Source organism: Lissotriton vulgaris, chromosome 9 (assembly GCF_964263255.1).
Source record: "Lissotriton vulgaris chromosome 9, aLisVul1.2, whole genome shotgun sequence".
Lineage (NCBI taxonomy): Eukaryota > Metazoa > Chordata > Amphibia > Caudata > Salamandridae > Lissotriton > Lissotriton vulgaris.
Genome location: NC_141697.1, coordinates 180,982,904 through 180,996,038, shown reverse-complemented (window position 1 = coordinate 180,996,038; position 13,135 = coordinate 180,982,904). Strand labels below are relative to the sequence as shown.

The 13,135-nt window shown below is 45.0% G+C and overlaps 1 protein-coding gene across 1 annotated transcript in view; it reads left to right on the top strand.

Moving 5' to 3' along the window:
• NEMF (nuclear export mediator factor) overlaps positions 1-13,135 on the top strand; it is a 486,031-nt gene that overhangs the window by 328,713 nt on the left and 144,183 nt on the right. The window contains exon 21 of the mRNA XM_086937289.1: positions 7,952-8,010. Coding sequence (XP_086793415.1) covers positions 7,952-8,010 — 59 coding nt within the window. The remainder of the gene's footprint in view (positions 1-7,951; positions 8,011-13,135) is intronic.

Genomic DNA, 13,135 nt, shown 5'->3' with positions numbered 1-13,135 from the left:
ATCCTTTTGGCACCAAAACAGTACACTATTGATTCCCAGTATGGGAGGGTCTTGCCAAGAAGAGGTTGAACAGGCTGACACAAGCCTGCACATTATTTCCCTGGACCTGCACACTGCCCCTATACTTACAGGACCTTCTACAACAATGGCATTTCCACATGAAAAAAGGAAACTTATATTTCAGGGGGGTTATTTCAGAGGAATCAAAGGCCAATTTTACTCCTTGCCACAAACAGTTATCTCTGAATGACTCTCACTCACACTCATATGAGGAATATTTTTCCCAGTCAGCTTTAACCTATCAGGATACAGGGTTTATTGATGACCAAGAGGATGCATGGCAAGACTATAGGATCAGCCGTTAAAAGGACATGTCTCTGAAACTTTATCCAATAAAGGTTTCACCACCAGATGACACCGCTGAGTATCACTCTATAATTGCAAGAGCGTTAACGCATAAGGTCCCTAGGAACAGAGTAGGAGGAAAATTATTTCTTGATAGGAAGCCTGTCTAAAAGTTAGCCTTCTGTTCCTCTATTACTGCTTCTAAAAACTTTGCTGAACGGTTCTTTTGACATTTGTAAGTACCCTGTCAAGGCCTGGATAGTTAGTCCTCGAGTGGAAAAAAAATTAAACTGGCTTCACAAGACCCATCTTTATTTGTAGACATGTCACATTAGAGTCCTTGATTATGCTCATGCCAAGTAATGGAGCATTCATGCAATGCACAGGTGGCACACCTCTAGAAAAGGAAAGCAAGAACCTAGATGCAACAGGGAAAATGGTTGTGTTAGGGCTCAATTGTCTATTGTGAAATATGTGGCATAACTTGCCAGATACCGTAGGGACCAATGGGGTGAGGTGGACAGCTTCCCAAGCACTTTCCAGGCAACTATAAGAAAAGAACAACCTTGGTTGTCAAAGAGAGTAAGATAAGGCACGAGGGATGTGAGAAAGTGATCCTGCCCTGTAGTAGGGTAATCAATACTACCCAGTAATACCCAAGCTCCATCTAGAGTCCTCGTAAGTATAACATACCGTCCTTTCCTGTCTTGTCCTTTTCAAATGGGATCCTGGGTGAATAGAGATCAAGGAACCCCTAGCAAAAGAGGAATAACCGGTGGCAATGAGCTGGCCCTTCCAGCTTCTCTGCAAGCTTGACACCTTTCGGGTCATTTGGTGTGTTTCCTGGAGGAAGGTTGTAGGAGGATGGCTTATTACATGATGCACGCTTCTTCAAGTGATGCACCTTGCTCTAATCCAAACAGTGTTCATTTTAGTGGTCTTTGATAACCATAGAAAGCTCTCAAAGTGGTAGCTGTGGAGAGCAGCCTTCAGGCTTTTCTTGGAGTGTAAAGCAATTTTAATCAACAGTGTAAGTAAAATGAAAAAGAACCACACGGTGTTTATATAAAAATAAGTCTATTTACATTGGTATATCTCCTACCCGGAGCTATCAAAACAATACACAAGAATACTGTGAAGAAATAAGGTAAGTACCACAAATATACACTGGTATCAAGGGGGAGATGAAACCCTATATTAAGAAAGTGGAATGCAAACTGCAAAGGAGAGCAGGACTTGCGCCAGAAGACTCAAAGGAGCTGGGGATACAAGGAAGCACCCAAGGTAAGTACCCAGGCACCCCAAGTAAGTCTTTTGCAGAGTGGAAACACAGCCGCTTGTCCAATGGAAGTCAATGGAGAAGTTGCGCCGCAGTGTTAACACCTTGGCTGCTGTGACTTTTCCCCTCCTGTGCTGAAAATCCTTGAATACTATAGTTTCATGACGAGCTCAGCTCGTCATCAGCACAGCTCAACTGTGCCTCATGACGAGCTGAGCTCGTCGTGAGCATCGAACGGGTTAAAGAAGGACACTTCCTGGAGAACCCTAAGAAACCCTTTGGAAGGCAGAAGTTGGAGAGCCACCTCACTAGTGGATGCCCCAGGAACCAGGTTACCTGTACCATAGGGGTGAAGTGACGTCAGAACCTGCTGTAGATGACAATGGGAGACTTCGAGTAAGATGCCTCTGGAGAAGACTGAAGGAGGCCAATGGAATCCAGGAGTGGATTTTAGAAGTGAAGAACCTGCAAGCAGAGGGGACAGAGTCTATGCCACTCGTAAGTGACCAGGAGGCACAGAAGCACAATGTACACCGATGTCGAGAGGTTCAGAAAAGACAACTGTGACCTTGTCGCTGCATCTGTGAGGACCAGACGATGCTGAGGAAGGCCAGGAGCTGTGCATGAGCTGTCCCACGTCGAATGTCTGTGTGTAGGTTGTAGGTGTCCAGCGGGAATACCAGTAAGCCTTGGTAGTTGCAACTGGCGCGGAGAACCAAAAGTAGCTAACATTGTGACCAGCAAGGTCCAAGGGACTCACCAAAGGCAGGAAAGTCAGGGCAGGCCCAAAGCAAGCAGGGGAGCTACTGAAGCAAGAGAAGACTGTCAGGAGGACCCACAAGCTGAAGGCACAGGAGTCGCAAGAGGACCTCAAGCAGCTCGTCGGGAGACCCACGATGCGGGAAATGCAGGAAAGACTCTGTTCCTCAGTAAGTGAGGTGCTGGAGGCTGTAGCCTGAACATCTCTGGAGTGCAGAGCCAACAAGCCTTGGCAACTGCAAATCAACCCGGTGCACAGCTGTTCAGTCCCAGCAGCCCCGACAAGGAATACTCTCCTACAAATTGCAGGGAAGCCGGCCAGGCCTAGGGATCCACAGAACCACCACCTGTGTTCCTGTGCCTCGGGATGTCAGTGGGACATCAGGAGCAGCAGCCCGCTCAGCTTTGTTGCGGTGTCTGCAGATGCAGGGGAGTGACTTCTTCACTCCAAGGGAGATTTCTTCGGTGGTCCTTCATGTCCAGAGGTCTTTTGGAGACCCTGGCTGAAGCACAGACACAGACAACGCAGAAGACTTGAAGAACAGAGAGACCAGGAGCTGCAGGAGTCTTCCTTGGTTCAGTCTTGGTTCCATTCGAAGTCTAACGAAGTCCAATGTCCAAACGATTGAAAAGCAATGTAGTTTCAGGGTTGAGTCTGGTCCAACGATGAATCTGTGGACCCACCACAGGGGAGCCCTTGAGTACGTAAGGAAAGGGTTGAGATGACTCGGGGGTCCCTCTCAGAGGAGGCCTTTAAAGAGGGGAGGATACTCCCCTGTCCTTCGTCCAGTTTCGCGCCAGAGCAGGAACCAAGAGTTCCTGAACTGGATCAAACTGGAGTATTCAAGAATGGCACCATCTGTGCCTTTCAAAGAAGTCGCAGCAGCAAGCGCCCCGACCCAGGCCCAATACACTATGTCCTATCTGGGAGGAGATCACAACTGCCTGTGACAGGAAACCTATTGATCTACCTTCCCCTCCTCAAGCACAGTTCAGAAGCAGAAGGGCAGAATTGTGTCTGTGGTCGGCAACAGCACTAGCTTGCTGGCGCACCCTTAAAAGCTGTTACCTGGAGTACGGGGGGTTCTTCTAAGGGGCCTCTATTACTTGGGATCATACTTGTCCAAACATGACCGGGTTTGATGCAGCCATTATATAGTTAGATATCTCATAATGGCTGTTGTCCACTATATGTCTTAAAATGTCTGACCGCACTTACAAAACCTGGAGAATCTACTTCAGGGTTTGTCAGGACTGACAAGCCTTCCATAGGGTGGCTTATAGGTTTTAACTGCAGTGACTTCAGATATAATATATCTGTTGTGAGAGGTGCAAGCACCAACTCACACAGGCTGCAATGGTAGGCCTGTAGTCACAGTTTAAGCGGATTTCAATTGATGGCACCATACATGCTGCAGCCCATGGGAGACCCAGGGTACCTTAGTACCATATACTAGGGACGTATAAGGGTACACTAGTAGCCAATTGTGGAGGTACCAAAGTACTTTCAGAACCAATTTAGGAGAGGAATCACAGATGCTGGGGTCATTATTAGTAAAAACCCTGCAAACTAGGTCAACAATGCACTGACCTATGTAAAAAGTGGGTGTTACCATGCTAGAAAGATCCTACCTTCCAGCAAAGGTTATGTCTATATGTTGTCACTTAAGGGAAGCCAAAACTTGGTCTCTCTTTGACATTGTTCCCATCCCTTTCATGTTCCATGTTGTAAATAGGTAGTTATGGATTTAACCCCCTAAAACGACAGGTTTTATGCCCTACAAGGGTTGTCGCAAGAGATGTCTGTGACATATCACCAACAGCTGTGACTCCAAGGTGAGCAGGGCCTGTGATTTGATGAACCCGAAGACTATAAGGGAACGTGAAGCAAAACTTTGTCGCCGATCTCAAGAAGATGCAGCCCCAGGACTGCTTTGGGTCCTACTCCAAGTTAAAAACTTTTTTCTGGTCTCACCCCCATTCCCGGAATAGATGGAGCCGCTTTTGAAGCTGGTCCTCATCGCACTCCAAATTTTTGGGTAACCATAAGAAAATTAAGGTGTTGAACCATATTTCCTCTCCTTCGCACCATTCCCACTCCACTGATGAAGTGCATGGGCAGTGCCAATGGTCCCCTTCCCACTCTTGAAGTTGTTCAATTTTGGAGCCGATTCCGCAGCTGGTTCCTGCACAATCTTGAAATTCACTGGCTTTTTAGCCACGACGTACCAAATCAAAGAGTTCTGTTCCGGTTCTTCGGTTCTTTATGTGCTCCTTCTGGGGTCCCTTTGGCCGCCACAAGGATTAGAGATCTACCACCTACATTCCAGCTGGCGGGTTTGTCTTCGGCGCCAGCTGGACTCTGTACAAATTCTGCTCTAGTATCAACTACACCCTCAGTGCTCTTAACCAATCCAGGCTCGGGCATGTCAGTGCCAATACCAACTTCGCTTTCGGGCAAAGGGGCTATTGAGAGGTTTCCAGTGCCATGAGTAGGATATAGTTGTAATTCCTGCTACTTTCTGGTGCCCAAGAACGATAGAGGTCTTCGGCCTATTCTGGATCTGCGCCCTTTCAGTTTCTTCCCCCGCAAGGAGAAGTTCAGAATGCTCACTCTTGCACAAGTCTTGTCTCTCCTTGACCCTGGAGACTATATGGTGGCGCTATCTCTACATTTCTGTCCTCCGGGCTCATCTGCACTACCTGTGGTTCGCTTCTGGATTAGTGTGGCCAGCTGGGAGAGGTGGAGATCAGAGGCCTCTGGTCTCTGGCAGAGACCCATCTTCATATCAACATACTGGAGCTTAGGGTAATCCCTTTGAACCTGAAAGCTTTTCTGCTATCCATCAAGAGGAGGCTGGTGCAGGTGCTCATGGATAATTCCAAAGCCATGTGGAACTGCAACAAGCAGGGCGGGGTGGGGTCACTGACCCTGTGTCAGGAGATCTGTGCCTCTGGAAATGGCTGGACCATCAAGGAATCTTCCTGGTGGCGAACCACTTGGTGAGCTTACATAAAATCAGTTTGTGTGAACTCAGTCATTGGCGCCTTGCACATCACAAGTCACCGTTACACCCAGAGGTGGCGCAACGTTTCTTCTGTGAATGGGAAGAACCTTGGATTGAGCTTTTCACCGCTACCGAGAATGGACAATGCCAGCACTTCTGTGTGCTGGAGCTTCCGGGGTATCTCTCGCTCGGAGATACGTCTGCCTCGAGTGAAACTCAGCACTCCTGAAACCCTTTCCTCCGATATCACTCCTGCCACACTTTTCTCAGGACGATCAAGACAGACTGGGCCCAAGTCATTCTAGTGGCTCAGGTTTGGGCATGGAGGGTATGGTATCCAGAACTGGGCTCAAGCATCTGTCCTCCAATAAGGCTACCTCTCCAAGAGGATCTGCTATCGCAGCAGAACAGTTGGGTTCTCCACCCCAGCCTTTGCAATCTCCACCTTCATGTGTGGCGATTGAGCAGTGACAGCGGAGCACCTTTGATCTTCCTCCAGAGGTGGTTCATGTTATCTTGGCAGCTAGCTGTCAGTCGAAAAACTATATTTGTCATTGGGTAAGATTTATGATTTGGTGCTGAAGTTGTCCAATTGACCCCCTTACAGGCCAAGCTGTTTCATTATTTGTTCTATCTCTCGCCCAGCAAGGACTTGTTGTGGGCATAGTTAGATGTTATTTTTAAACCCTCTTGGCCCTCTTACTATAACATCCTATCCACGCAGCGCCAGCAGCAACTGACCTGTGGGAATTCTAAGGACACTTGAACACGAAGCAAGCTCTAGAATCAAGAACTCATTACAGAACACAATGATACACAGGTCATTATACCCTCATTATTTCAATCACCTGTTTTGATGCATTTTTTTAAAGGGATGCAGTATATGTTCCCCCCTCATCCTTGTGTGATGCCCCAATGGGACCGCAATTTCGTCCCATTGGGGCGATACTCCTTTCGAGCTCCTCACAGTTAACACTTTACGACACTTCAACATCCAAACGGTGTTCCATATTTTAAAAACCTCAGCATGAAATGTGAGTGAGCTTCATGCTCTGTGTGTTCATCCACCTTATTCCACATTTATCTCTGGCATAACATAACTTGTTTTGCAAACTAGGGCTTCCTTTCTCCCAAAAGTTGGGACGCTGCTCCGTCTCAGCAAAACAATTACCCTCTTGGCGTTCTATGTTCCACTTACGCCCCTTAAAGGAGGAGGAGAGGTTTCATCATGAGGATCCAAAAAGAGCGCTCAGCTTCTACATCAATCGCACAGAAGACCACAAGGATGGTCAGCTCTTTGTGGGGTTTGTTGGAGTGAAAATGGCCGGGCAATTTAGATGCACATCATTTAACACTGGCTTGTGCTCTCCATTACGATCTTCTACTCACTGGCAACAAAGCAGCCCCCAGTAGCACTGCATTTTTATCCCACCATGGCCAAAGGTGTGACTCCTTGATGTTTGCCAGGCATCTACATGGGCGTCTCTCCATACATTCCCAAAGCACGATTGTTGGGACTGTCAGGTTTGCAGAGAAAGGTACTTTGCCTGCTCAGTCCTGCAGGATTTTCTGGTTTGAGCCCATCCACAGCCCATCTTCCTTAGCAACTGCTTTTTTTTATCTATTCAAAGGTTAGAGGTTTATATCAGAAAAACAAGTAACCTTCGGTAACACTCTTTCCGGTAGACACACGATCTAGCCGCAGATTCCATACTGATCCTTCCTTTCTCCGCATTCTGTTTTTGGACACTACCCTTTAATAAGATCCCTCGTATTGGAATCTGAACTAACCCACCAATGTGCTTGTGGGGCTCTGCTTCTGGAGCCACAGGCAGTCTCGAAAGCAGCTGACATCAACACCCTTGAGAGTGGCGTCTGTATAGGCCCCGCCCATCATTTCATCGGCAGAACAGCCAACAGTACAGAGCCACAAGACGCCACCTTCCGGCACACAGAGGTACTATGGAAAAGTGTCCAAATTCCATTCTAACGTATGTGGAATATTCAAAAGGTGAAGAATCTGCTGCTAGATAGAGTCTGTACCAGAAAGAGCATTGCCGAAAGTAATTACGAATATAACATCAAGAAACCATTCCTAAGTGTCCTCTCACCATCAACAAAAAGTCCTTGGTGGTCAGGTAAGGAGTGTTACTGATTCAATCAAGTACTTTAAATATGGAACAGTAAAGGGCAAGCATCAATGTCATCTGTACCACCAGTCAAAAGAATCCCTACTCCAAATGTTATGCATCTGTAAATTCTTATTAAAAGAAAGAAAGGCCCAGCTAAGTCCAGGATTGCTTACACCAGAGATTCGATCATACCAGGAGGCCGTGCATGCTTGTTTCGTGTGAGAATACAGAATACAGTCAGAAAATAACTTACATTGGCCACAATGGACTAATAAAAAAACTAAAAATAAGATGTAGCGTTTTGAATGCTAGACAATTGTCCATTTTTTTTAAATTACCATACAACATGTTTATAAAAAAATGAAGTATGTTGACATATTTTACTTGGTTAATCATGAAATGCATAACCATCATATGTTTGCTTTCAGGAAAGAAAAATTTTCTTCCTCCCTCATACTTGATGATGGGATTTGGCTTCTTGTTTAAGGTAAACTAGTTACTTTTCCCTTTTTCTTTGCTAATTTGTTTTTTCATTAAAAAAAAGTGTGAGTTTGATGAATTCAAAGATGACCCCACAGTGCCATTTTCAATTTTACTTGTATTTTTTCCACCGTAATTATTCACTGTTATTGTTGTTGCTGTTTTTAACACTGTTTACATTGAAATCACACCTTCATTGCCAGCATGTCCCAGGAACGTGCAAGCCATGATCATGTAGGTAGTATCTCTGCAGGTTTCCATCATTTTGGATTTCCTCCATCCTAGAGAGTGGATGTGGATACTTACTCCACCTCTGAGAGGTAATGGGGTGCAATAAATATCCTGTCATCTCTTAGCATCTTTATCGTCACTGGCAGAGGCATTGATCTAGGTAAATCTAGTGTTCCATTCGAGTTCAATCCTCTGTTTATATGTTCTTCATCATTGACATAAAGGCTTGAGTGCTGTTCCTTATGGCAATAAATCATATTTTATATTTTCAGTTTTTAGGATTAATTCAAGTATCAGAAGCCTGAATTAAGGCACATTTGTCTGGTCATCAGCATGTACACTTTACCATATATATTTTTCATGCAGACCCTGGTGTGTTCATTTGCACTCTGCCAAAGAACTGTCAGCTGTGCATTGAACACTGGGCTATGCCGGTTAAAGGACTAAAGGATGATCTATTTCCCTTCCTAATCTCTCATCTGGCAATAGTGGTCATTAAGGGCAATCACTCTCTAAACTGGCAAATCCATCTAATTTGTAAATGATTTGTTATTTTTTACTTCATTTACTGCAAACTTGTGTACTGTGCCACAAGTCACCTGCCAGCTGCCCCAGTGTGCTTATTTGAGTTAAAACAGGCACGCCGAGGAGAAAACAATTGTAGGAAGTTATAATTTAGCCAGTTTTGCTATGTGATCCCTAAACCTCAGTCATCAGCCTCTCTCCTTGATGTTTTCCAGAAATGTCTTGATGCTAAGATAGTAAGGTGCTGCCTACAACATAGGACTTTAGGCATTTCAAAGTCTGGATCTCTAGCCGTGCAGTTATCCATATTAAATTACTTCGAAGCAATAGCAGTACACGATCACCAAGTTTCATGGTGGAAGAAAGACAATTCAGAGTTTCCTCTTGACTATCACATTGATTTTGGAAGTGAGGTCTGCATAAAATACAGGCCTCGTTTTTTTTCTTTTTGAAAATGAGTTGGGAAGAAAGTAGTAGGCCAGGTAACATTAGCATTCTAACAGCTTATTCTCACTTCTGATTCCTTATCTGAAACTACATCCCAGTTGTAAGACTGGATCCTAAAAAGTAAAATAAAATAAAAACAACAGCTCATTGGTTGCTTAGGTGATGCCATAGCAGTTTTGTTGTAAGCCATCTGGGCCTCAACCTTCAAAGTGATCTGCCACATTTAATAAGGAGACTCCCACTCCCATCATGTCAATTCATTTTTGCCACATGATACAGACGTTACAATTCCAGAGCTTCACCAAGTTTTCTGACTTCTTTAATCTTTTTTTTGTGTTCAAATGGTTTTTGACGTATCACTTAAGTTCTCAGGCTTCAATGTGTGCTCTGTATGCAAGAAGAAGATGTGGTGATCAGTAAAGAGAAGGGCTTAGGGTTGTGGTCTGCATTTCAGAGCCTAATACAATTGTCAAGGAAGTATTCTTTATCTGACGCAGAAAATGCATCATGTCACATCTAAAAGCAGCACAAGAGAATCAAATACATTGCTTTTCGATATTCATGTCCCCTTCTGGCTCATCCTTTTCACATTCATTTCACATTCTGATGAGATGCACTTGAGAAATTCACACTCCATCTGAGTTTCTTTCCTCTTCGGATCCTAATCAGATGGATATTCTTTGCATGGCCTTGCTAGAGATTTCTGCAAATATAGCCCCCATAATACAGACTTAGATGCTGCAGATTGGAATGTTTTAATCTTGGCAGGATCGAGTTTGTAGTTTGCCTCACATGTGACCATGTTAGTGCCTCAATCCCGAATGCGAGTGCTAAAAAGTTTAAAGCAAGTGGTACCACATGCTCCAATGTGGCCTTGTAATGACACATGTAGATAAGTTCCACAGTTTTTTGGAGAGTGGGTGTACAAGCACATCTAAGTCATTCTTGGTATATATATTTATCTTCAACTTATAAGTAGATTCATCACCTCTAGCTATGTCCATTCAGGTTCTCAAACCTTTGTTTGCAACTTGGTACATCATTTCAGATATAAATGCAGCTGCATGTTTATCAATTAAAATTCCACCCAATGTGGGTTGCACCACCAAAAATTATTAACACAAATATAAATGGAATCAATGAAGAGTGTCCATGAATGGTTGTTTTGTTTTTTTGACTCTTCTTTATTCAATTTTCATTGGGCAGCCAACGCGTTTCGTTCAAAAGAACTTCATCAGGGCGTGCTGACTGTGTCCAATGTGCACAGACATCACATCTTGTTCTTCTACGTTCTGTGGCGTGCTCTTTCGAAAGAAAGTATCCGTTTGAAAGTTTGCAAACTTTCAAACGGATACTTTCTTTCGAAAGAGCACGCCACTTTTTTCGGCACAGTAGCCGCTTACTTTTATTTGGACACAGAACGTAGAAGACACACCTAGCTTGCCATTTCCTTGTGGCCACCAGTTCCTGCTTGTTCCAGACTGATCTATTGACACCACAGCTGCCTGGGTTTTCCCGCTGGGGTTTTCCCACTCACTGTTCTTCCCGCCAACCGAAGTCCTGCCCATCCCAGACCTACTTAATGCAGGCCACAGCGCAACCGCACAACAGAAACAATCAATTGGCATGCCGCTGGTGCACTGAAGGTGCACTAAAGGCAAGCTGGTCCCACTGCGGTTTTTCCGACCAGGTTTTTTTACTCATTGTTCTTCCCGCCAACAGACGACCTACATAATGCAGGCTGCAGTGAGACCGCTCAGCGGATGCCAGCAATGGGCATGCTGCTGGCGCACCGCAGCGCTGGCAAGCTGTTCCCGCTGGGGTTTTCCTGACCAGGTTTTTCCACTCACTGTTCTTCCTGCCAACAGAATACCTACATAATGCAGGCCGCAGTGCGACCGCTCAGCGGATGCCAGCAATGGGCATGCCGCTGGAGCACTGAAGGTGCACCAAAGACAAGCCGGTGCACCTGTCCCTACCTGGACGGTGCCCAGGGCCACAACCCCTAGCCCTTCCACCCCCAAAGATACCCCAACGCCGAGCTCTACACCCTCAAACCCAGATGCCGCAACGAACACTGCCACTGCGCCAACTTACACTCCACAGTAGGACCTTTCACCTGCACCCACTGCTACTTCACCTGCCACTGCGCACACACCAGCCTCACCCCAAACACACCACAGACACCACCTGAACAAAAAATAAAACTTGCATGTGCCCTTCCCAACACATGCTCACTATGCAAGCATTCCACAGAATTATGGGTTATTCAAATTCCGAATCGCCCTCAAGACCTGGCTGTTCGAATAAGCCTCAAGGGCCTGCAAGCATCTGGATACCCTATTGGGTAATTAGTCGCACTTTATAAATCCTGATTGATTTATTTATTTTATTTTATTTATTTTATTATTAATCTTATAGAGCGCGACAGCTACCCGTAAGGGTTTCCCGGCGCTAATTGACAGTTAACAGCATGATTGATCCTGAAGAAAAGGGGTTATTGGGCAAACAGCCAGGTCTTTAGGGCTTTTCGAAAACGGAGATGGCACTGCTCCATTCGTAAGTCCAAGGGAAGAGAGTTCCACAGTTTGGGTCCCAGTACAGCAAAGGAACGGCCTCCCACTCTGGAAAGCCTGAACCTAGATACTGTGCTACCTCTTGCCACAAATGTCATCTGAGCTGAGCGTCTGTGAAAACATGACTGCTTCACCAAGCATGATTCGCTTTCTATAATTAATGTCAGAAAGGCCCCGGGTAACAATATGGGGGAGTGGGAATTAGTTGCCCAACGCAATTCTTAAACAATATCTAATTCCCTGTGCTCGCTAATTAAATTATACTCTTTTCGGTTTTCATTTTCTCCAAAACATATTGTATCTACATATAAACATCGTGCACATCTGTTCGGATTGAAACATGCAGATAAACAAACAGAAGTTTAAATGACGGCTTTCCATAAAAAGACATCTTGACAAAATATTTTTCTGATTAAACACAGACTGAGCATTATCAGGTTTTTGACGGACAGGTGCATCTTTCATATATACTATCTTTTAACTGAAAAACAATGGGAGTTACATAACATAATGTAGGCTGCTATGTAAAAAATTATTTTGGTTAGCTTTGCATTGAGCTACGTGTTCCAGAGGCCATTTCAGAGTGCTAAATGACATTCACTATGGACTGCTGTAGCTTGCCTCTCATTCTAAGTTCATAATCATTTCAAAATCTTCTGAAGTTAGAGTGACAAAGAAGGGACAGAGAGGCAGACGTTGATATATTAATAGCATTGCACATCTAATGTCTGTAGCCATAGACGGCTCAGAGTTAGGGGACATAGGAATTCCTGTCTGTTTTGCAGGGCCCGAGATCTTTGTTGCATATTCATTCTAATGAGAATCACCATTGCTTCCTCTGTGCTCACTTCGACAAAAATGGGAGGAGGATTTAGGTTTGGACATCCCTGAGAAAGCGTGGGCGGGACTAATAGAACGGGCATGGAAAAGCACGAGAAACGCACGCTTCCAACTGATGCACTTTTTTATACTCCACAGAGCTTATCTTACACCGGCAAAAATGAATCAGCATTTTAAAGTGAATACGGCAATTTGCCAGCGCTGCAGTACGGTTGGAGCAGATTTCTCCCACATGATGTGGAGATGCCCTCAACTGGGAACGTATTGGGAGGAAGTGGTAACGCTTTTGCTTGATGTCACGACTAGGCACATAAAACCCACTATGGGACTGTGTTTGCTACATTGGTTCCCTCACACCTCTAAGAACAAGATAACAAGCACATTAATAGATTTAGGGCTTTTGCTGGTGAAGGGGGAAATCACAACTCACTGGGAGGCCAAGAAGGGCCCTAGCTTCCGGAGATGGCAGGCTGAGTTTCTTAAGTGGGCAGAATGGGAGGGGATTAAGATTGC